Here is a 25698-nt window from a genome sequence, read left to right as displayed (position 1 = left end):
GGAACCAGGAGCAATTAGGAGGGAGGGGGTAAAGGGGGAGAATGAGCTCAGTTTTGAGTCAATGGAGCAGGGAAATATTCAGGTGTGAACTGGATATACAGGTCTGTAGCTTAAAAGAGAGGCTGAAGCTGGAGATAGGAATCAGAGGCAGCAGTGCAGGGATGGCTGGGGAAGCCATGGGACAGCATCCACGACTAACTTCACATACACGAGAGAGTTGACTTGTCTGCTTTCTGATTTTAGGGGGAAGCAACTTGTCCCTGAGGCTCATCTTATTTTCAATGAAAATCATTTTTTTAAATTATAAAGCATATATAAAGTGATAAGTGCTAAAACAGAATTCAAGAAGCAGAAAGGTGATTCACTACAGGGCGGGGAATAAGGATGGGTAGGAAGGTGTCTGTTAGACACATGGGGTAGAGATGTGCAAAAGGGATTTTCCAGGTAGATGGAATATCTACCTGGAAGGACATAGGGAGCTGGGAGATTGCATCCTTTTGGGGTGGACAAGCAATTCTGTCTGGTTAGGGAAGAAAGTATATTGGGGCAGATTGTAGAATGCCTTGTCCATCTGGCTTATTCTATGGGTATAGGTATTTGAAAGGGTCTTAATTCCTCTTCTGATTAGCTCACTTTACTGGGCTTTGTTCTTCTTCCAATACTTTCCTTAAATCCTTTGCCTGGCTTGTGTTTAAACATCCTACAGCACTCAGCTCAGGTATTGCTTCCCCAGGGAAATCATCTATTCCTTCACCTGTTTCCAGCTTGGTTAGGTGCCCATCTTCTGCGTTCCTGCAGCTCCCGAATCTTCCCTTTATCCTGGCACATGGTGGTGCGCAGGGGCCACACCTTAGCATCTTATACCCTCCATGCCTGGCACATGGCAGATGTTCATTATATGTTTGAGGAATGAACCACTTTCCTTTTAACGAGGTCCCCCACCAGAAAGCTTCTTGAAGGGGAGAGGCCTGTTTTCAAAAGAGGAAAACTTAATTTGTTTTATTTTTTTAAAGCTAAAATTTTAAATTCCATTTCTAGTTTAGAAGGTTACAGGGCATATCAAAAATAAAATGGCATTCACTATAATCAGTAATCCTAGCCAAGTTAGACTGGATGCAGACGAAGGAAGATACAGCACCACAACCTGGGATAAATTCTGATAGATCTGGTTTTTTTCACCTGGGATTTAAGTCTCTCTCCAGAGACCACCAAGCAGCACCTGCCCGAGAATGAAAGCAACCCAGAGGAAAACACAATCAAGAGACAGATTCCTGACCATATCATTTGAACACCTGGACTTTTCAGTTACAGGAGCCAATACATTTCTTTCCAAGAGCTAGTTGGATTAGGGTAGGGTTTTTGTCACTTGAATGAAGCTGGGGCTAGAATTCAGAGGCATACCTGATGCCGAAGCTCTTTGGGCCTTAGTTTGCACTTGTGTAGTTTTTTTTGTTTGTTTGTTTTTTGTTCCCGCCCCCGCCCTAGTACAGTGATGCTTCTAGGCTCGGAGAGCCAGATCTCTATCTTGAAAGACATATAAGAGGTCAGAGATGTGGTAAGGAACTGACAATACCCACTGCACACCATTCCATCGCCTCTGTGCTGCTTTTATTCTCTGCTGTTAACACCGGAATTTTTTGACACCACAGAGATTTGGAAAGACATTTCCACTAATGGAATATAGTTTAGAGCAGGGCTCAGCAAATTTTCTGTAAAGGACCAGATGGTAAATATTTTAGGCTTTGTGACCCACACAGTCTTTGCTGCACTCAACTGTTATTGTAGGTGGGAAACAGCCATAGACAATATGTAAATGAACGGACACGGCTATGTTCCAATGATTTATAGTCACTGAAATTCGAAATTCATGTCATTTTCACATGCCACAAAAGAATATTCTTCCTTTGACTTTTCCCTCAGTAATTTCAAAATGTAAAAACCATTCTTAGCTTTGTGGGCTGTACAAAGAGCGGGCACCGGTCTTGGCTGTCGCCAATGCCCACTGGATTAGGTGTTTGCAGGCCTGGTTCTACCTAATTCTCTCCCATTAGCTATGTGATCCTGGCTAAGTCACTTTGTCTCTCTGGGTTTGTTTTTCTTTCCCATCTGGATAATGAGGGGGCTTTATGGGCTCCTCCAGGCCCTTCAACTCTCAAGTCCCACAATTCTGATTTTTCAACAAATATGAGCAGCTATTGCATACCTGGTATTGTTTTAAATGTTGGGGATATAGCAGTGAATAAAAGTTCCTAACATGCAACTTGCATTCTAATGGAAAAAAAGGGAATTTATATATAATGTTGGGTAGTAAGTGCTGTTGAAAAAGGAGAAAAAGACTGGGACATGACAGGGCTGTGATTTAAGGGAAGGTCAGGTGGCCTCTTGATCAGATATTTGGAGAGACACGACCAAATGAAGGAGTGGGCTCTGTGGAATAGCCAACGTAAAGGCCATGTGATAGGAACTCCCTCGTATTCAAGGAACAGCAAGGCCAGTGTGGCTGGAGCACAGTGTACAAGGAGATAACTAACAGGAGGCTCTAAGGTCAGACAGGCAGCCAGGGCTGAGTCATTTAGGGCCTTGTAGGTCTTCGGATTTTATTCTAGGTGTGATGGAAAGCTGTTGAGAAGGGAATGACATGCTCAGATTTTAAAATGTTTGCTTTGGCTAACGCGTGGAAGATCGACTCTGAGGTGGCACTCGTGGAAGGCAGGGGGATAATTACGAAGGTACTGCGGTAGTCCAAGCAAGAGATGATGGCTTGAACAAGAACGGTAGTGTTGGGGGTGATAAGTGGTTGGATTCTAGATGTATTTTGAAGGTAGCGTTGACAGGATTTGTTGAAGAACTATACGGGAGCAAGAGAGAAAAAGAAATCAAGGATAAAAATGATAGGATCAAATCAGATTTTAAGAAAATGATTACATACAGGAAATTTAACTTATAAGGCAAGACTGCATCTATTCTTTTATATAGTACTAAAAATAAGATATATTTGATGATTCAAATATTAACTGTGCGTACCTTAATAAACAAGGGGCAGGGCTCCAGAGTATTTTAAAAAAAAAAACCCAAAACTTTTGCTGTTGATTTTTGACATGCTTTGGAAGATCTTTCCTCATGCAATCCTCTTCCCCAAAACTGAGATGCCAGTTACAGAAAATCAACTGGTTAGGGTGACATTTTACATTTGACAAAATAGGAACTGAGATTAAGAAGACAGTTCATACCTGTCCTGAATATTTCCTTCAATTCTTTACTCTTGTATACATCGAAATTATAAGTGACATAATCTTAGCAAAACAGCAAGCCAACAAATAATTTGAAAGCACAGATAACTTCATCATAACTTAACACTTATATTTTATAATTCTTTCATCATATTGATGACATAAACATTTATTCTTTTGAAACCTCTACGTTGAAAGAGGGACTGAACACAATATGAAGCTCTCGGGGACTTGCATTAACAACTTCTTTTCAAATAGACTGCAGCAAAAATAGCTAGTCTCATTTCTCTCCTCTAACAACAGAAGTAGGGAGAATTGCCTGTGAGGTCACCTCTAGCCAGAGCCTTTGGTAGAGAGAGCACTTAGAAACAGTACTCCTCCCCTCAACCCCGCACTGGCCACAGTCCTGAAGGGAAACAGGCCACCAGAGAGCTGCAGTCTTTACTCCAGAAAATGGATGAGAGAAGACACAACCACACGGACACTGTCTTACATTTATTCACACAGAGTAATAAGAATTGGTACAAATAATAAACATTGCTTTAAATACAAATAAATAGTTCTGGTTTCTAAAGGAAACAGCTCTAGATAATTCAAAGTTAAGTATTTTCTAAGTTCCTATTAAAAATAGAAGACTATTTTGCATTAAGTAAGTCCTACTCCACTACAACCCTTTGAGGACTTAAGGATAAAATGGTGAATTCTCTACTCTAAGAAGTCACCAGAAAAATGGGAGATGCTGCTCCCACCTCCCTGAACTATCCCCCCCAAAGGAAGGAGAGTTACTTGCATCATAGACAGAGCTAATAAATGCAGAAAGTATTTAATATCTAAAGATATCTAAAAAGATTTACCTTGGTAAAGGTGATACGAATTTCTCTGAACCGGTTCTGTGAATTCTGAAACCTCGCTATGCTGAGGTTTTGGTTCAAGTGTCGTAAATTTACTTATGCTCATAGGAAGACTTAAGTTCTTACAATGAAAGCTTTCTCTTGCTAGGAATGATAATGATAAAAAGTCTGTAATCACTAAGAATGGCACCTAGGGTATAAAAAATTATTTACCTGGTAAAGAAGCAACGGTCCTGCCCAATGAAACAGTCCGTCAACCTGGCACCAAAATGACCAAAACTGCTGAGAGAAACACACTCCCAAATAAATATGATTTATTTTCCTATTATTATAAGTCATGCAGACTTTCAAGCCTTTAAAAACCACATAAAACATAAGGTCATTACAATCTTGGTGCCAGGGTAGTGCCTGCTCCATTGACTGTGTCCACTGCATGTCCCCACCTCACCCCGCACAAGACAATTCAATTTCTTCTACTCAGACCCCTAAACAATGATTAATAAATATGTTTGATAGAGATCAATATAGAAATGTTTAAGTTTTCAAAGAAAGTTTGCATTTCTATTTAGATTGACCATGATACAATTTCAAATAGAACACTCTCATGCTATAAAAACAATCTCATGCAATAAGTGCAATTTCAAAAGTTCCACGTTAGTAACAACATTTGGTATTACCAAAAGCAGGATTATTTAGATTTTTAAAAAGTGATCACTGTAGAATAAAAGTTGGATTTCCAAATAGAACTTCTGTTGTGGTATAAAATGTTAAATGTTGATTCTACAGTTTTGTTGATGCAAACAATTTTAAGACATACACCATGTTTTCCTACTTGGGATTTTAAAACAATAAGCATAATTCTTAAATAGACAACCGCAACATTTGCTCAACGAACCAGTTCCCTTTTGCCAAGAACTTTTTCCTTTTTAGTCCAGTTGGAGGGATTGCCATAGTAAATTTTGGAACAACAGTTCTGAACATGATTCAAAATCTCTCACTTCTCTCCCTGTCTCTTTTATGTTGCAGACACTGGAGCCCAGAAAAATGCTCTATTTTTTTTTTTTAAGACAGACGATAATAAATTTAGTTTCCTGATTTAAATAATAACATTTTTCATGTTTGCCTTTCTCTCTGGCACACTATATAATGTTTCAGAAGTTACAAATCCAAACAAACCAGCCAACTAGAGCATCCCAGTGTTCAAATCACAATTGGATACAATCCTATTTATTCTGGATGATGCTCAATTCCACACATACTTCAGAGTAGAAACATCCATAGGAACATCCAAAAATGTTATGTTACCAAACTCTAACATCTGATTGTGCGCTGTTGGATAGTACCAGTCACACTGAAAAAGTACAAAGGCAGAGGATTTCAGGTGTGGAGATCAATTTTGCTTTTGCTGCTACAGTGATTCATAACCATCATCTTCGAGATTTCCAAGCTGTTCTAGAATAAGGAGTAGTCCTTTTTTTATCTGGTGGTTTAAAGTAGGAATAGACAGGTGCTGCTGGATACTCAGCATCCGGATTTTCTGCCATCATTTTTAGCTTTGCTTCAATGGCTTTTATTTTTGCAGTGACACTGGAAAAAAGACAGTAGAGGATCAGAGTGGGCCTGGGTGCATTTGGAAAATACTAGTGTATTTCATCTTCCTTGTACCTTTTATGTGTATCAGAGAAGCAAGAAGATACTGAAATATGAACATTCAATCATTTCATATAAAATATACACAAAAAATAATGCTTTCCTTTTAAGAAACAGATCAGTCACAAAAAAGTCACAAAAAGACAATACTGTATGATTCTACTTAATTGAGATACTTAGTCAAAATCATAGACAGAAGGTAGAATGGTGGTTGTCAGGGACTAGAGGGGAGGTGGGAATAAGGAGATATTGTTTAATGGGCATAGTTTCAGTTTCACGAAATGAAAATTATGGAGGTGGATGCTAGTGATGGTTGCAGAACATTATGAATGTATCTATAATATCACTGAACTGTATATCTAGAAACTGGAAAAAAATAATTTATGTAGGATTGAAAGCAACGATTTTAAGATAGGTTATATTCTTATTTTGCAGATGAAGAAACTGAGGCACAATGTTAATCTTCCCAATGTTACATAGCCAGTACGTGGTACAGATGAGATCTGAAAATAACCTGACTCCAAAGCCCATGCTAGTAAATATTACACTGTACCATCTTTTGAATCACTGAATGATAATGAAATGCATCCTGGAAATCATGTAAAGTTGCCTTTTCCTGACAACTGTGTGTTTATAAGGGCTATCATTTACAAAGTGCTTAAAACGAACCAGGCACTGTGCCCAGCATTTGCATTAAATTGTTTCAAACCCTTGCACCAATACTGCCAGAGTTATCACCCACATTTTATAAAGAAACAAATGCAGAAAGGTAGTGATTTGCCCAGGTTCACACAGTTAACGCATTGCATAGCCAGGATTCAAGCCCGATATGTTTATCTCCAAAGCCCTTGCTCTTCCCTCCCCATCAGGATGGGAGCCGAGCAGCCCAATATTAGGGAGAAGGGCTGAGGAGACACTGAAAAAGTTGTAAAGAATTCCATCCGATCAAGGTCACTGCTATCCCTGCACCAGGATGCAAAGCGCTCTGGCAGTAGGTATTTTTTGGCTCATGGCTCCCTTTATTTTCCATTCCTGATGCTCTCAATGGTCTACTGCCAGAAGGAGACACTCGGAAGGGAATGTACGCAAGGTCTTTCAGACATCCTCAAAAGGTATACATCTGCCACACATACTCCTAATTTTAAATGAGCACTGTAAATTAAGGAACTAAGTTACAATAAAAAAGAACACTGAGGTATTACTAAGATGCACTCCAGCACCTCTTTCATTAATGGGACAGCCAGCCACTCATCCCGTGTGAGTCACAGGGAAACCACCTTCTCTAACTGGACATACGTGTTATCAGAAAGATGTGAGCTGAGGTCCTCTGTATTAAAAAATAAATGGAAAACACTGGGTTATCTAGGAAAAAGTATGAACAGTAAAAATAAGAAACTAAAAACACCTTCACCGTAACATGAGGACCACCAAGAATAAATGCATTAATCCTTTCCCAACAGGAATTAAGATTTATGAAAACTTCCACAGACACCAATCTGTGATCAAGGAGGTTCAATCTCAAGGGGAAAATAGCATAGTGGATATAAACTCCTACTGAATCTAGAGACATCTTTATAATTTTTTTAAAAAATTTCTGGGAGAACAAAATGATAAAGCAGCACAAAATTAAGAAATATCAATGATATTAAACTTAAATTAGTAACTAAAATATTAATTCTATTTTACCAGTTTCACCCCTCCTGACAACATTTCAGGATCACTTTCCCCAATGGTTTAATGAGATGCTTGTAAAGTTGTTTTGTTTGGTATGGATAATACACAAGAAAGGATTTTTGTTTGTTTTCTGTCTGGCCCTCCATCCAAACTGGCACTACGTTCCTGCCTTTATGACTGAGTGTTGCTTTCAAATCCTTATAAATCACTGATGCTTCACATATCTTCCCAGCCTCCCCTGGAATGGGCTTTAGAACTATATTTCTGCATTTACAGCTTGGAGTTTCTCTGAAGTAGTAACTAAAAGACTGGATATTAAAGTCTGGTAGAACTGGCTTTGAGTGTGGACTCTGCTATTTGCTACCTGTGTGATCTTGGCCAAGATATTTCACCTCTGTAAACTTTAGTTTCCTTGTACGTATAATGGGCGTAACAGTACTTTAACAAGAACTTTCATGATAATTAAATGACATATTGCAGGTAAGGTTAAGTTTATCGTAGTGCCTGCTTCACAGTAAGCTCCGTAAATCCTGGCTATTGTTATTGTTAAAATTTCTCCCTAGGCTACAATGCAAAAAACAAAGAACAAAACCCCAATCAAACATCTCCTATCCAAACTCTACGTCTGCTCAACCATCTACTTAACCTCTCCTTTGTCTACCCAACCTTTAGTTCCTTCTGTTTTGAATTAACTCCAAAGAAGTAACTGACAATTTGTACATACTAGTACCAAAACTGTCACAGTTGCTAAAATGGTACACAGAATTAAAGTGCTGTAAACTAAAATTCTGAATAAAGGAACTCATGGTTGCTGGAGGAATTACAATGATAAACATCAAAGAGACATAAGACCTCATTAAAATGCTTGTTTTTAAGGTAAAGACTGTGTCTGATTTATCTTTATGTTCCCAGGGCCAAGCACAACGGCTAGTACGTGGTAGGTAGACCCAGCCTTTTTTGAATGAATCTATAAGTGGGTAGTATGTGTTCTTGGGGGTCTGGGAGGAGAGGAAGTGTATACATGCTTGAGGTTAACTGAACACCTCTCTCAACATGTCAAAAGTTAGTTGATTCTACTCTAAATTAAGGGTCCAAAGATTTACTAGAGTATGAATGAAGGCTGGGAATGAAGAAATGGCTCAAGCTCCTGAAAAACTGTTGTGTCTTTCTACAGTACACCATCTTACCTTAGGTTTGACTGAGTGGGCTCAGTGCTAGAGGATGGTTCAAGACTGATTGGAAGGATCTTATCATTCTTGTTATGATCATACCTCTGAAAGAAAGAAAAAGGGAGATTACTTCCCCTGGGCAAAAACCAGCTCTTTACTGTAGAGTGTGGGTTCATGAATTCCAACCCCATCAGTATATTGTCAGTGTATTTCTAGACAATTTTGGGACTGCTTTACATGTATAATTAATGTGAAACTCCACATTGTTTTGGCCTAAAAGCTACAAATTTAGAAAAAGAAGTTTAGAAGAAACCTCCCATCTAGCTATTAGTCCTCCTTATTTGGTAGAGAAAGAATTTCAACTTTCAAATTCACAGATGGCACAGATACACAGCAGGACTACCCTCTTACCTTCTCATTTTAACTGTCACCTCTTACCACATTTATTTTTCTTCATCCAAAACACTTTAAAATATTGCTAGATTTTTGCAAAGTACCAAGCATAATAGTCAACTCTTAACAGGACTGAGTGGAGAAGAAAAGTGGTAACAGCTTTCAGCCACTGACATAGAAAACATTTTCCAGTAAAAGAGCAGTTAAATTTGATGTCAGATAACTATATATTTCCTGTAAAAAGTGAATGTAATATTAAAGAGCAATCAGGAGCCTCTGGTCAAAAAGACTTGTAGGAGAAGAGAACTGTGAGGCACAGAGAGTCTCAAATGAAAGACAGGAATGACGAATAATTTCTCTTGCGCGCCTTTTCAATGAGATGCAGAATGAGAAAATGACAGCCAGTTTGGCAAATGAGACTTGATTTTCTTTTGAGCAAAAAAGCATTTGGTAATTCTCCTTGTTGTTTCTATTTTTAAGGCAATGTGTCCTAGAAATTGAGAAGATTCTGTGACTACCTGAAATACTCATAAGGATCCAAAGCATCTGAACTCAGTTTTTCAGCGTGGACACTGAGCTCACATGTTTAATTTCTGACTCTTTACTGGGAAGCCTATTAGGTAGAGAGTCTCTGATCAAAAACGGATGCTCATATAGCTGAAGAATGAAGCTCCCATTTTAACGGTCACAAATCTTTTCGTAGGCAGGTATGCCAAGACTCCACTGCAGAAGGAAGAGAATCACTCTTGGGATTCCTCCAGCCCCTCTACTTCACCACCCCTGTACCAGCTATGACAAAGAGCCATTCGTTTTTTTTTTTTAATGGTCATTGCTTTTCCAGGGCATTTTCTCTTGGGACACATAACGCAGTGTGCTACTTCTCAGGCCTTGAAGACAATACAGACACTGCAAAGTCCCCCAAATAACTCAAAATCACTGGCATAATGAGACGCCAGTGCTTTAAGCACTCATGCAAACTACCCATTTCCCAAGCGTTTAGAATAAACATATTCAAATTCTTCACAGAATGGAGAGGCTGGGAAGAGTCTAATAATGCCTAAAGCAACTAATTTTTTAAATAAATACATTTTTTCCTCCAAAGAACCACCACACCAAAAAAATGATAGAGGTCTGAGTATACACATCAGCCACATGGAAAAATCAATCAAAAACAGAATCTGTGGGTATGTGGAGAGAAACAATAAAGGAACTTAATCCCTCCTGAGATGTTTCTCAAAAGAAAAATCTGGCAACACACATGGTAAATACGAACAGGAGACCAAAGTATGGCTGTTCCAGATGTGAAGAGACTGGGATGCAAATGGGTAAGTGGACAACTGTCTCTCGAAAGAGACCAGGATGAGCTGATACTGTCTTCGTAGCATATGAGACTTACCTTTACTTGAGCATGTGCCCACCGCACCACCAGCTTCTTAGACAGAGCCAGCTTGCCATTGAGACACTGGATGGCCTGTTCTGCTTCCTGTCCAGGAAAGGGATTACAGTTAGTCAAAAGATTTACAATAAAATAAAGGCAGAATAATAAAAAGGGTATGATTTTCTTTAGTCAGTAAAACAAAGATTCAACTTCTGGCTGTCATTCACAGGCAGTGCAGTATTTGGCAAGACATTTAATCTCTCTGAATATTAGCTTTTTTACCTATAAAATATGGTAATACTACTTGTTCCTCATTGGTTGTTTGAGAAGCACAAGAGTACATGTAAAGCATGGAGCATATGGTAAGCAATCAACCAGTGTTAGCTAATAGTATTGTTCCTATAAGGTAATAACTTTCTTACTTCTGTTAGGGCAGCACCTACTACAGCAAGAAATTGTACTTCTCCCAACCAAGGAGCCTGAACTAAGGCTTATACTCCCTGGATCCATAGTGAGAAACAGTAATTTCAGAGGACATGGGAGTGAAGGAAACTAGGCTGGAAAAAGCAGAAGTGAGTCAAAGAAATTATGAGCAAGGTATTTGTGTGAGCCAATCTATGCACCTGGCTTTCAGAGCCAAAAGTTCCCTCCCCCTTTCCCTATCAGATATAGAAGCAATGAGGTTGAAAGGAATTCCTGAAACGGGCACTCTAAGACATTCCCAGGAAGCCTGGCTGTACTGTTCCATCCTGCCAAGCCTTCTCTGCTCCATTTGTATCCATGAGGCATCTGGCCAAGCGTACCCCATGTTTACTGGAGGTGAAGAAGCCCTAAAGGAACAGGAAGAGAAACAGGAGAGCCTATTTGAGACTGCAGAATAAGACTCGCAGGCATTCCAGTCTGGCTTTACTGGTGATTCTTATTCCTCTAGAGCTCGCCAGTATAACATTAGACAAATATTCATTGGGTACCCACTATATGTCAGGCATTAGTCACTGGGATCCTTGCCTCACTACAGCAAGTGACGTTAAAGGGATAGATGAGAGACATTTTATTCTTTGTGAATCAGAATTTACACAGCACTATTAATTTTGTAGCATCAGCGGTAGTAAGATGCCAGAAAGGGATAAATGCTTTAAAAGATAATTTCCTATCTCTGTGCCCTGTGTCAAAGTTCATGTTTCAACATTATTATTAAATGCCAACTATGTTTTCATATGTACCCTTATCTATTTTCTCAACTTTCTATAAGGTAAAAAGCATGTGTGTTTTTAATCCCCATTTTCAGATGAAAACTGAGGTCAAAAGAGGTTAAGAGACTTGCCCAAAGTTAATAAATAACAGAGCCAAAAATAAAGCTAGGCTTCGTGACTTCTAGTCCAGTGTTTTTAAATCAATGTCTAGCCCCAACATGACCACTGATTTCAGCTGTCTGTGAGCATCCTCATCACATTCTATCACTGAGAAAGAATAAAGTATTTAAAAATGCTAACCATATCGGGCATTCCTTCGGTTTCCTCAAAAAAATTTGAACAATAAGAACAGCAATGTATCATTTATTGCCTACCACATCTGTAAAAAATTAGAGGAAATTAAAAAAAACCCCAGCACTGGTCAGGACAAATGACACTCTCATACAGTCTCAGAAAATACTGATACATCATTGCTCGGTGGCAATCTGGCAGTCAAATTAAGAAAACATACACATGGCCTTTGTTGACACCACTCTATTTTCATGAATGTAGTAAATATGCATATATTTAGAGCTATAAATATATTCACTACTGCACTTATACTCATGAATCACTGGGGAGAACCTAAATAGCTAACAACTAGTCAAATAACTTATATGTTCATATAATGAAATACTACGGAGTCATCAAAAGTCCTGTTGACTAGCGTTTTAACCAAGGTCTAAGTTACATCTAAAAAATGTATAAATGTTAAAGATATAGGTCAATGAATTTTTATATATTTATATCTACACCAACAATATCATGACACAGACTGTTACCTTGATGGGTATTAGGTGACAGAAAAAAATTTAGTACACTGTGAGTGGTGGTAAATACGATATGATCCTATTTGTGTTATAAAGAGTGTGTGTGTATGTGTGTGTGTGTGTGTGTGTGTGTGTGTGTGTGTATGTGTGTGTATGAAGTCTTCCAGGGTTGTTGTTTTGTTTGTGTGAATGTGAAGAGACTAGAAAGATAAATAATTAAAGATGCTTTACTTTTATAAAGAAGAACATCCAAATACAATTATGAATAAAATAATAACTAGGCAACGTTCTCACATATAACCAGTAAAGTTATAGAACATTAAGCAGTATCTCTATATTAAATAACATTCAAATTCAAGTTCTTTATTAATGCAATCTATTCTAAGGACTAAATTTTAATACAAGATACATGTATGTAACATGGTTGAGGCTGGACATTTTCTTCCTCCATGTATATTTAAATTTGTATGCATTTATTCTGAGACACTGAGAAGGGTAAATTTTTAAGAAATCAAAATGAAAGAGAGTTTGTGGGTGGCTCACCAGACAGGGAAGGCTTCTGCACCCGTGGGAGAAACTACTGAAAGAAAAGGAAGCCCTGTTGGTCAGCCACTAAAGGGAAAAATGAAACGGAACGGAGAGGAGGGTGCCCATGTGCTGAACGTGGCATCCCCGAGCATGTGGTCAGGAAAGCACGTTAGCAGCCCTAGTCTGAGAGCCCAGGGAGGGGCAGAGTTTGGAAGCTGTTCACTACCTCATTTGTTTACCAAGGATCTCCTTTAGGACGCAGAACAAGGCACAGAGAGAAGAATCAGACATGGACGGCCCCTGCCCACGAGGAACTGCTATTCTAGTAGTTAAGGAAAGATGAACAAATGCCATGAGAGAGTATAAGTACCGTAAAAGGGGGAGAAGTTCAGTTACCTGCTTAGTTTCAAAGTTAACAAAACAGTACCCTCGAGGCTGTCCCTCCAAAGCACCTGACTTGTGGAAGAGGAAGTCGAACTGCTTCACGGTGCCAAACTTCTGGAGGAGCTTCAGGAGGTGGTATCTGTGGACAAGGAACAGCCCATGAGCTGGGAATCTGTTGGCCTCCCAGCCTGACTTCAGCAAGATAAAAGCAGGAGATAATTTACCCCAGGGATAAAATCTCACGCCCCCGCCCCCTGCCTTCCTCCAAACTGCACTGTTAGTTTATTTGGCAAACAGAGTTGTTTGCCTCTATTTGGAATGGGAACTAGAATTGTCATGGCTATGCGTCTGTCCAGCACAAAAATACCAAACAGAAAACCACACCTAACAAACAGCTGTCTGGCCCACAAGCACCATTTGTTTTTCTTTTGGAGAAAAGCTCAAAAATAGTGTCGATTTATTTATTTTTAATTTCTTGGCAATGAAATAGTATTTGTGAATAACTACAACTCCATCAGACACACCCACATTTCAAAAGCCAAAGCCTACCCTATCTCAAAAATAAACAAAGTAACAAACACATACACAGTCACACAAACAAAACAACCCTGGAAGACTTCCCTATTAGATTTCACAGTCATTAGCCCCAAACTACACTTGTGAGAAATTCTGACCAAAACCAAGTCACAGCTAGTGGCTTGAGAGTTACAATTCCTGATTTGACTGAATGTCAAGACAACGTGGAATCACAACGTGACTGAGTCTGGTCTCACATGGGGCAAGGGAACCCGGCCAGTCCCATAAATCATCCAGCCTTAGTTGCTTAACGCAGTTTATACTCTGGAGCATGGTTGAACAAAAAATATTGATGGCCAAGAAATTTATTCCTGGCAGGAGGTTCTCTCTGAGCTCTGTGTGCCACTCTGCCCCTCATTCTTTTCTTGATTCCTTTCTCTAAAACTTATTTGGTTTCTATAGAGCTTTTAAGTTATTCAAACAGATGTGGCCTTAACAGGTTGCCGTGGCCAATCTCAATTCCGACTTCCTGTCATCTGATGTAAGGGTGAGACAAACCAACAGCTCTCCCGTTTCCTTTTCCTTTGGCCTTCCTCCTGGCATCCTCCGTGCTATTCAAACGGAGTCAAGGCTTTCTCTAAACAATGCTGTCCCTGTGATACTAAAAAGGTATCAGCCCACATGCTAAATCTGTTATTACTGGGAATTCTACCCCACAGGGAGTCAGTAAAGCTGCCTTTACAGCCACATTTTTATTCACATTGTTTTCTAGGAGAAAACTCATCAAGATTTTATTCTTGAGTAAAAATCTCCTTTGGGAGGCAGAAATATATGAAACGGATCATAAGCTATACTAAATTTGATACTAACGCACATCAACAAGCAAACCCCTTATCCTGGATCAGGTGCCTGACACGGTGGAGCAAGGAAGACATAATACAGGTCCTATCCTGGGGCAGGATACACAGATCCCGGGGCATATGGTGGATATTCAACTGGTCTTTAAACCTGTTTTGAAAGGAAAAGCACTGTAACTCTCTTGTTTCCAGACGCTCAACTCCCATTAGGAGACCTAAACTGCTAGTGAGAATGTAGGAGGTGATTCTTCAAGGGAAAGGGAGACCCTCAAATACAAATTTCTGGTTTTCCTTGATTTTGTGAATAGCTTGCAGCAAGATTGAGTGTCTCAAATGCACACATGGATGGGCTAGAAGAGTCTCCCCCAGCTGTATCTTTCACTTACTATATCCATTCAAACCTTAACACTGTACCAGTTGCAATGAATGGTGGGTCAAACCCGTTTTTTTAAAAACAATCTAAGAGCTACTGTGGGCTGGTCATCTTTTCATTAGCTCCATTCTGCTTAATGGCAGGAAGGTAAGGCGATCGGCATTTCCTAGGAAATGAATTTTAATTTACTCAGGGAAAAAAAAAACCGCCGACAGATTATTCTTTGAAAAGCTAACAAATGTGTTCTGCCCAAGAAGTGCGACCTTAAGATTCCAGGAACATCTGCTTAGGTCTGTTTCTTTCAACTTCTCCAAGATTACTTTTCTTGTTTGATAATTTCTTGAAATTATCGGAACACCGAAACAAAAGGAATGAAATGTTTACTATTTTGCTTCCTGGAGATGGGGACTGCAAGCTCTGATAGTGAAAAAAGCCTGAAGACTCTTGCTTTCACATCTGCAAGCACTTTCATCTGCTGCTAAAGTAAGGGAGAGCTCACTACACATCAGAGCCTTGCTTTACTTAAGGAAATGTACGCCCTGCGGCCTTCAAGAGCTAGAGAATTAGTCCCCCAGTCCCACACATATTTCTGCAACTTAATCACTAGTAAAATGGCCTTCCTGCCTAATAGTAGACAAGTAAAAAATCTATGCAAATGTTAAAAGAGATACCTACTATGTGTCAAGGACTATATTAGGCACTTGGACTACTCAGATGACAACTAGGGTTCTGCCGTCAAGGACCCCAGATTCTGCTTAGAGGGAGATATGTAATCAAACAATTACAAAACAGTGTCATGCTTGCACATACAGGTATATACCTAAGCATAAAGATGAAGAGGACCAGTTGTGCAGGGAAGGTGATGGTTAGTGAATACCACATGCACAAACACAAGGGTGAAAAGAGTCTGATCCACTGGAAGAGAGTGGGGGCAGGCAGGAGATAGGTTGTGAAGGATACTGCATGCTTAGGAAGGGAATTTTAATTTGATGCTGTAGGCAATGGGAAGCCAACAAAATGGCATTTAAGATGGATTTTGGTACACGATTTGTTCTAAAGAAAACTTTCTGAACTTATAAAAATTTTTATGTGGTGGATCTTTATGTTCTATGCTGTATGCAATGGACTAGTCTTACTGTTTTTCAAATTTAATTGAATGTAACGAACAGTAGAGGCTGTTTTGTGCAAACCAAGGCATGAAAAGCACAGGCAACAAAGGAAAAATAAAGAATGGGCTGACAGAAAAAAGGGATTCTTCATGGGTTAACAGTGTTCTTACATGCGTTCTAGTTTATCCATGAAATTCAATGTCAGAAGGACATTTCCACCTGGAGAGCTCTCTACTGCTTACAAGTTTACTTAACATTTCCCAAAATGTCCTTCCCTCCAAAAACTGATTGCCCCTCTCTAGCTACTCCAGTGGTCGATATGGACATAATTCTTTTACATTTCTGAGGGAAGAAACATTAGGATCATCTTCAACTCTCCACTCCTCTTCAATCACTCTTTTCATCTCTCAGACTTACCACTGGCCTCCAAGTTCACTGTCTCGACCTAGGTGATATTAATGGCAGGTCTGTAGCTATCTTCATCTTCAGTCTTTTTCCCTCCAATTTGCCCTACATATTGATGCCCAATTTCCCTACTAAAACATCACTTTCATGATGTCTGTCTCCTGCTAAACGCCTACAATGAGTCTCTTCCATATGAAACTCAAACTTGTCTGAATAAAATTTAAAGACCTTGTCTTAACCTGATAATATCCTATCCAACTACTATTTTCATTATCATTTAGTATTCAACCTCTCCGTTAGTCAAAAAGGTCTTCTTGACATTCTGCTCACACATAACAATCTTTCTGACTCCTACTATACAACTTTATTTATGATTCGCTCTCCATTTGGAATGTTCCTTCTTTCAGACTTTCTCCTGGCTTTGTTCCTGCTCATACTTCGACTTATGCACAATGCAGTGGCTATTAATTTGGCTTTCTACATAGCATATTTAATATTTGATAAAGAAAGCAGTATCAATCCTTTTGGAGGGAACCACAGTGAGAAAAATAGAAAATATCTAAGGACATGAACTTTTTTAACTTCTCTGTTGAAGGCACTAGTATTAATATTCAAAGGTGCTGTTTTACCTTTAGTTAGACAGTTAGATTGGGTCCCATAATTTAAAAGAAGTCCTTATATTTTAAAATTTAGAATAGGATACTTTAGGTTATAACTATTCAATTATGTGGGCTATTAGAATATTTGTACAAAGAGCACCAATTTAGGTTGTGGGAAATAAGTCTTATCATTAACTACTCCAGTAAACTGAGTCAACTCACTTAACTCATCCTATAAAACAAGGAAAATATGTCCCACTTGCTTCCCAAGGTTGTTATGAGCTTAAATAAGAACGAAGGCAACATTAGAGCTAGAAGAAACGTTCAGATCATTTAGTTGACTATTTTCACTTTAAAGGTAAGAAACATGAGATCTGATGTAGTTCAGAGGAATCAGGACACAGTAGAAAGAACAACGGTTTGGCATTTGCTACGGCCATAAATAAAAGTATATCATCACTCCCCTGAATCCAAATCCTTACAATCTATTTGGTCATACAGATAACATATTCCTGGCCTCTAGCATGGCTCTAAATGGTCAGGAGTACAACCACAAAGTGAACACAAATAAAAAAGAAGCAGAATAGAGTGCTAGAGACTCAGCAATGCATATGCTGTTGAGAGAATGGACACCCTACTATAACTTGAGCCAGACGCAGATTAATAACTCGCTAACACACACGGGATGACTAGAATTAATTACAAAATAAACTGAAAAACTGAATGGGAAAGTTTTTAACTGACACTGTTTTACATACCTCTGTAACCATTAATGACAGTAAATACATATTATAATTTGTCTTCTAACAAGAGGTAAGAAAGCACTCAGATAGGATGGGCATTCAAAGTAGTTTATAAAAAATATCAGGAAGGAGGATGGTAGAGTATGAATATGTACAGGAAAGAGAGATAAGAAGGGTTTTGTTGAAAGGGGAAACAGTTTAACTAGGAAAACTGGAGGGTGCTCTGTAAACTCTGTCAAGTCATTACAAGTTTAGAGATTCGGATTCAAATAATACTTTCTGAAATTGGACTATAAGCCAGGTACCACAGGTTCACCTAAGTTTTATCATGTAATCCTTCAGTGTTTTGGAATGACCATATTTTAATAATTAGTCTAGGTCAATCATTACCTTCTTTGAGAGGAACAGGATCCACGTGTTCATATACTTCAAAAACTTGGAAGGAAATTACATATTTCCACAACATAAGACCTACCTTACTAAAATGTTACTTTTCTTTGCTATGATTAAGCAAATTAAATGAGGTAATACTAAGCATTTCATGCTAATCATAAGCTATGACTGGTAGTTATGGTCTTAAAAATAAATGTATTACTATTTAGTAAATTGGTTAATTTAATAGAGAAGATGTTTTAAAACGAGGACTTAGAGGAAAAAGTAAAAATGATGTCTGGTGATATAGAGGTGGGCAGCCACAGGTAGAGCCAGCAAGGCCTCAATCTGCAGGTTAGTACTTAATGTCCACTGTTGGCCTGATGTAGAAAATGCAGAGAGAACCAGTTGGAAAAAATGTGATTCAATGTTCCTATTAATGCCCTAACTGAAGAAAACACTCATCCAACATATGACATAAACTGAGGTAGTAGATGCCCATTTGAATCTTCCTGTCAAGCAGCAGGACACTATTAGAAGTGTCTCATTACAGAGAACTGCAGCCAAAACAATGAACATTGTTTCCATGCTCCAGATTTCCATTCAGATCCACAGAGGTGGGAATGGAAACCACTCTCAGGAGCATCCCCTCACAGCTTGGGTTTTGGATGATAGCAACAGTTTCTCTGATCAACAAACATTAACTGAGAGGCTGGGCAGATTTACACGTTCATCCTTAGAGCCAGGAGCCATAAAGAGAACCAGTATCAATGCACAGTCTCTATTCCAGGGCTCCCGGGACCAAGCTGGAATAATACGGAGCAATACATCTAAAATATCACCATGATTTCTAGAGGGATCCAATAGTATCTACATTTAGCCAATTTGAGTTTGAGCAGCTTTAAGGAACTAAACTTTGTCATGTTCCTGATACAGTTTATACCTCTTTTCCTCTCTCTTAATCTCAACCATTATATACACCTCCTCACATCCCAGACTCTGCAGGTTCTCTTGTCCCTTCTCCCCTTGCCTTTAACACTTCTATAAAGGGAGTAACTTCTAGGACTGATGATATCCTCCTTGCTTGCTTTAAGCACTGACTACATACAGCTCATTCCAGTCATCCTTTACTATTTTGCCACCAACCACCACCTTGCCTGCCCCTACTGAACTGGGAGAAGGAAAAAATCTCTCAATTCTCTTTGCTAAACAATTCCTTTCCACTATAACATCCACGATGGAAAGAGTGGGAAGTCAGGACAATTCGATTAGTTTTGTGGCTGTGAGCAAGGCACAGTCTCTTGTGCTTCAGTTCCCTGTACTATAGGATAAGAGAGCTGGAACATATCAGAGGTTTTCAAGTGTGCTCCATGGAGCCCTATAAGTGATTGCCAGAGAAAGGGTGGCAGTTGCCAAAAGGTTTTGGATGCATCTCTTCCTCCCTTTAATGAGAGCAGCTCTGAGCTCTTATTTTATATGCATAGGTCCCAATTACTTTAAGGCGAGGTTCCTCAGAGTTAAGAAGTTTGAAAACTGTTTAGCATGGTACTTGGCATACAGTAGTCACTCAAATCATTAATGAATGAATGAAAACCAAGGTGATTGGTGTTATCACTAAGATCCCTTCCAGCTCTGACCTTCCAGAGCTGTTTAACACGGAACGGCGTCAAGTGGTACCTCTCTGCCTATTTGTGAAGGACTGAGACTTCTGCTGCTGGTTCCTTCATTTTGAGGGAATTATGCCCAAGGCTGATTCTAGAGAATAACTTCCTGGTCACGGGGTACAAGGATTCGAATAGCTGAAAACAGAACATCTTTGGCAAGTAGAAACAAGTATATAAGTTTAAAGGATATCCAAGTCTATGTCCTTGCAGAAGAGTCCCAATGTAAGAAAAATAGCACGACAGGGTAATAGACTATTAATAACAACACATGCCCTCCAAAGATAACTAAAACATAAGTAAAAGGACCAAACATATCCTACATCTCTTGAAAATTCTTCTGAACAGTATCATCACCAGAAATATCCCAATTTATAGGTAATGAATCAGGATGACTTCAACTTACTCTGTAATTTTGGGGTCCAGGTTGCCAATCCATAACCGGTGCCCTTCCTGTAGGGAACCCTCTGATAGGATGGATGCATTCTCCAGGGGAAGAGTTTTGGTTTCTGTTTCCATCAATCTCTACGAAATACTAAAGGAAATGTGAACATTCAGACAGGAGAGAAGTAACACTGTGAACATGAGACTTCAAATCCAGTTCAACAAACGTTTATTCAAGGGCATGCCCTAGGCGGTCCTGCAAAGGTCTTGGTTATTCCACAACCAGGGCCCCAGCACCAGTTCTCTTGGGAGAGATCCTCTGGCAGCCAGAATGCAAAAACTTCCATGTAAGGTGAAAGGGGCATGGCTCTGTGTGTAGAAACTAAAGTTTTCCTCTTCTGAAGCCAGAGGCTGACTGGGCAGAAGGCCAAAGTCTTTCCTACTACATGATACTCCAGTGCAACAACTGTCACCCAAAATAAGCCCTGGAAACCACCAGGGAGTCTTAATAACACTGAAGGTGATGGACAGGGAAGGGAAGCAGTACATCTCTTTCTTATGAAAGAGACTTAAGGCCATAGATTTTGGAGTTAGAACTGGGGTGGAAAGTAGGTTGTATGACTTGGTATATTACCTGAACAGTCTAGGTCTCCGTTTCTTCATATATATAAACAGAAATAACAGTCCTTGTCTTACAGGGCCATGTGAAGATAGTGCATGAAAAAAACACTAAACACTGCACCTGACAACAGTAATTAATAAATATTAGTTATTATCATATTTAATATTTGGAGAGAAACTGGAAGAGACTAACCTCCTTCTTAGTTATTCCATTTCCACCATTTACTAGCTCTGTAACCTAAGGAAAATTACTTAACCACTGTGCCTCAGTTTCCTCATCTGTAAATGGGAACACCTCATAAGAGTTGTGCAGATTCACTGAGTTCATACACCTAAAGCACTCAAACAATACATGGCACCTAAGAAGCATTCAATTAACATTAGCTTAAATGATTACTAGGCTCAGTTTCTGAAATGTCTCATTTCACAGCCAAAAAACAAGGATGAGGCTTATGATGGAGACAGTGGTGGACAGAGCAAAAACCTGGGTGTGAGAAGACCTGGTTTGAAATTTTAGCATTTCCCCTGGAAGCCACTTGTCTCTAAGCTTGTGTCCTCATCTCTACGTAATAAATCTTGTCTTGCTTAAATCTTCACGTTGCTGAGATGACCACGAAAGAGATGACAGATGCAAAATAAAGCTCTAGTAAATGTTTAATGTGGTAGAGAAAAAGAAAAGGGGGGCTAGGAGGTTGGCAGACTGTGCCGGACTTCAGAACTCCCTGTTAGAGAAAACATGCATCCTATACCCAGAAGTGCCTTGGAGGTCAGTGCTGCAGAAACTGTCTTAATTAATAACAGCAGCTGACATACACTGAAACCTGACAATACCTCTTATTTCAGCACAACTTGCAGTCTAGCACACAGTAGTCCCTAGGTAAGTGTTGAACATGTTTATCTACCCCCACACATGAGAGTATTCTTCTTTTCCCACATGTTCAATCTGTTCACTAATGTGTGACAAGCAACGACCAACTGCTAAACCCTGGCCTACCTGCTGAAAACGGAACTAATGAAAAAGCCATAGCTCTTGCTTTTAGCTCCTTCAAGAAAGGTGAAAACGACATAAATAGATTCCCAGGAGTAAAGACAGGGAAGGAGAAACATTTTGTTTTCTCCCTGCTTTACTTTTACTTTCTTACAGATGATTCACTTAAAAACAAATTATTGAGATTCTACTTTTCTAAGTATTGTCCACGTTCTGGAGACAGAGCAGGGAACAAGCAAGGTCTCTGCTCTCAGGGTGCCTATATTTGGAAGAGGAACAGAACAAAACTAAACCAAAATAAATAAACGAGATGTAATCTGTGATAAGTGTTGCAAACATAGTTATGCAAGGAGAATTGATGTGGAGTCTGGGGTTGGACTACTTTAGAATTAGTGGAAAGGCCTCTAAAAGAGATGACATTTGAGATGAGACTTGAATGATTGCCCTTCTGATTTTCTCATGTCTAAAAATGACAGTAATATCAACAGCTACTTAGTATCACAGAAGGATACCATTTTTTAGTGGGAAGAGAACAGAAAATGTGGCCAAAAGAAATGCATTCAAATCCTGGCTTCTGTACCCAGTTGTGTAACTTTAGGTTCTTCTCTTCAGAAAAGCTTTCCCTGATAGAGCAGAGCTCCCTGTCTCCACCACAGCCACCTTTTTCTTTCTATATAATACTAATTCATTGTGTTACTTTGTTTTATCTTCTGTTTCCCTCACTTGAATGTAAGCTACTAAGGGAATGGGCACTGCCTATTTTGATCATGGTTCTACACTGCTTGGCCCATGGCTGGTGCTCAGTATTTACTGAACGAATGAATGAAGCAAGCCATTCCTCTATTCGGAGACTCAGTTTCTTCTTTCTTCCTAGAATGGACACAATTACACTATCTCATGAGTCTTATAAGGCTTCAATAAGACAATATCTGCACAGCACTTTTTAAGGAATGGTAAAGTGTAATAAGAAATCAAGATGGCATGTGACTCAAAATCCTTTGGGTATGCAATGACGAAAGCTCCTGAGATTGTTAACCGAGTTTTCACAAAAATGCTTTTTCATCTATCCTCCCATCTGAGCTGCAACTACTCTGGAAGCTAGGAGTAGTCAATTTGGGGAAACGGAAATGCAAAGAAGCAAAGGCACTTGTTCCTAAAAGCTACCAATAACGGCGGAGTCAAGCCTGGAACCCCAGTTTCCCGATTCAGGCCGAGAATTTCCAGATACGATGGGTCACTACTCGGATTGTTATTTCCGGGCCAGCGGCGGGACAATCCGGGGCGGGGCCTGAGAAGCCGTCTCTTAGGGCAGCCTCCCCTCGGAGCCCCTTGCGGGGCCGACGCTGTGATGCAGGAGCACAGACTCACCTTGTGGCCTCGGCGTCTTCCTCTCGGCTCATGCCCCCAAAGCAAGTACCGTCTCCGCGGCCGAACCGCGTCTAGACGCGTCGGTCTCAACGCTGCCGGCTGCCAGGCCGCCGGTGACGTACTACGCCTGCGCCGCCGCACCGCCCCGTGACGTCACGACGTCAGCGCCGCCGCCGTCGCCGCGCTCGCACGAGCCTTAATATCCTGGGCAATAGCTGGTGAGTGGCCTCCGCATGGCCTTGAGGCGCGCGCGCTATCCTGGTGCTGGAGACTTCTAATCTGGGAGTCCTGAGGGACGTTAGGGGGCCTGACCGTGGCTCCCTGACAAGTTCCTTCCGACTCCGGCTTGACCTTTAAGGCTGGAGGCGGAACCTGTCGCATCAGCGGGTCTCAAGGCTTGGGGGCGGGGCTCGTCTCCTATGCTAGGAACTTACAGGATGGGAGGGCGGGTCGCTTACTAAATTGAAGCAACTATTTAGAGCCCAGTACTTGGCAGGAATATTAATTTTCAGAACAATCTCATGAAGGTAGGTATTGTTATCCCCCCGTAACGAAGAAACGTAAGCTCAGAGAAATAACTTTACTAGAGTCACGTGCCTACTAGTTAATGGAGCTTAACTTCCAAAGCCTCAACTTTTAACAGTTACTCGCTGCCGTCCTATGGCGAAACAGTTGTCATCTCCATAGCCCTTCTCTCTTTACAGAGTGCTTCTGCATCCGTCATCTCATTTGATCGTTCTGGTAATCCTAACAAATGATGTTGTCATCCACATTTTACAGCTGAGATTGCGGTCCAGAGAGTTTGACCTACTTAAGGTCCACATATCTAGGTAGTGTTGGAACTAAGACACTTTCTCGTCCTCTCCAAGTTTGGTGCCTTTTCCTGTCACCACACTCTACTGCATTTCTCAGAATCTTGGAGAGTTTTATAGTTGGAAAGAACGAAAACCTGGTCTGAACCTTCATTTTATAGTTGAGGAAACAAAACCTAGGTAGGAGAAATGATGATACAAGTCACAAGTCACAAATCCTTTTTGGATGCAGGATGGTTAGGAATCTAAAGAGGGTTGTTGGCTGGGAATGATGAGATAGGGATATTAGAATCCAGAACTGGCTCTTAGGCAAAGGCCCTTTCTCCACTTGTTAAAGTGTCTCATCCTTCCTTTGGCTGTGCCGGGAACATGTGTGTATAGTCAGATTCTATAAATACGTTTACATGGCACTGAATTTCTAGAAGAATGACCTGTTATCACTAAGTGAAAATTTGGTAAACCAACAGATAATTGAAGCAGTGTTGGGAAGGAGAGCTCGGGACCTACTTTCTTAGATTTAGATTCCAATTCTGGTGCCAGCATTGTGACCGTGGGCAAAGGGTTAATCTTTCTAGACTTTCCTGTATCCATCACATTTATTCAGTGTCTTCTGTCTTAAGGGAGTGTGCTAGGCACTGGGGATACAGCAGTGAGCAAGACAACCATAGACCGGTCCTTGTAGTGCTTATAGTTTCATGGAGAGAATTAGTAATCCACTAACTACATAAGTATTAACTGATATTAAAGTAAGTTCTATAAAAAAAAGTATAGGGTGTTCTGAAGTTGGGTTGCAGGACATTTGACTTAGGCTGGAGGAGATGGCCAAGGAAGGCAGTCCTTTGAAGAAGTGATACTTAAGCTGAGATCTGAAAGAAAAATGGAAGATAGTTCATTAAAGAGGTGAGAGAAGATCATTCCAAGCAGATTCAACAGTGTGTTTGAAGAAGACCCTGGAGCAGGAGTATTCAAAGAAATGAAAGATCGGTTTGCTTATTTGTAAAACGGTGGTGGTAATCATGACTCTGGTTTTTGTAGGAATCAGGTAATACATGTTGTTGATGTAAGAAATGGCCAAACCTGTAGAGAATTTTTATCAGAATTTATTTGCACCAAGACTGACATAACAGTTGCTGAGAAGCAAGGTCTCAAATGCTCTGAAGAATGGTAGATTGCAGCAGCTTTTATGCATTTGGAATTAAGGAGGCAACATAAGAATACATGAGTGGGAGAAAGCAAAGCAGCGATTGGATTACGGGATAGTAAAGATGATGTGCTCTTTTGAGGGTGGTTATTTTGAAAAAGAGGCATTTTAAAGATGTGTTAACCTAGATGCACTGAAGCAATGGACAGGGCTTGCTTACGGCAAAGATAAAACTTTTACTAAAGAAGTTATATGCCTTGGGTGTGACTACACACATGACTTGCCCAGTTAGGAATTTATGGTCAGATCACCCTGTGAGGTTCTTTCAGTTAGAATCACTTCTTCAAAAATGTCCACAATATGAAAGTGTTTTATATATAACAAGGGCCTGCATGTGTCCACCCCTACATTTATAGAAATGTACATATTATGAGCAATATACAACTGGATTGGCAGAGGTTGCTGGGACAATGGATAAGCCAGGACTTTG

General features: G+C 40.0%; 2 protein-coding genes across 10 annotated transcripts in view; one reads left to right on the top strand and one right to left on the bottom strand.

Annotated features, from left to right (window-relative positions):
• Nucleotides 1–3712: 3712 nt before the first annotated feature.
• On the bottom strand, nucleotides 3713–23388 carry RBM18 (RNA binding motif protein 18). Of its 2 annotated transcripts, XM_039866688.1 has the most exons (7): nucleotides 23256–23388; nucleotides 20913–21020; nucleotides 20301–20429; nucleotides 13272–13398; nucleotides 10364–10450; nucleotides 8593–8678; nucleotides 3713–5668 (listed from the first exon to the last, which is right to left on the bottom strand). In XM_039866688.1, the coding sequence occupies exons 3-7, from the start codon at nucleotides 20411–20413 to the stop codon at nucleotides 5509–5511; spliced, it is 573 nt and encodes a 190-aa protein (XP_039722622.1). In that variant the 5' UTR covers nucleotides 20414–20429; nucleotides 20913–21020; nucleotides 23256–23388; the 3' UTR covers nucleotides 3713–5508. The 2 variants fall into 2 exon arrangements, with proteins under 2 accessions (XP_039722622.1, XP_039722623.1); XM_039866689.1 differs by lacking the exon at nucleotides 20913–21020 and having other exon boundaries at nucleotides 23256–23383.
• Nucleotides 23357–25698, top strand: part of MRRF (mitochondrial ribosome recycling factor) — a 48625-nt gene continuing 46283 nt past the window's right edge. For 2 of the 8 annotated variants that reach the window (XM_039866678.1, XM_039866685.1), the window contains exon 1: nucleotides 23478–23499. In XM_039866678.1, the coding sequence (XP_039722612.1) occupies nucleotides 23489–23499 (11 nt within the window). In that variant the 5' untranslated portion in view covers nucleotides 23478–23488. Of the gene's footprint in view, nucleotides 23500–23757; nucleotides 23783–25698 lie in introns of those variants that run through there. The other 6 variants (XM_039866681.1, XM_039866682.1, XM_039866679.1 and 3 more) reach the window with 6 other exon arrangements.

The sequence above is a fragment of the Pteropus medius genome, unplaced genomic scaffold (genome assembly GCF_902729225.1).
Source record: "Pteropus medius unplaced genomic scaffold, Ma_sr-lr_union100, whole genome shotgun sequence".
In the NCBI taxonomy this organism is placed as follows: Eukaryota; Metazoa; Chordata; class Mammalia; order Chiroptera; family Pteropodidae; genus Pteropus; species Pteropus medius.
This window is presented reverse-complemented; position numbering and strand designations above follow the sequence as displayed.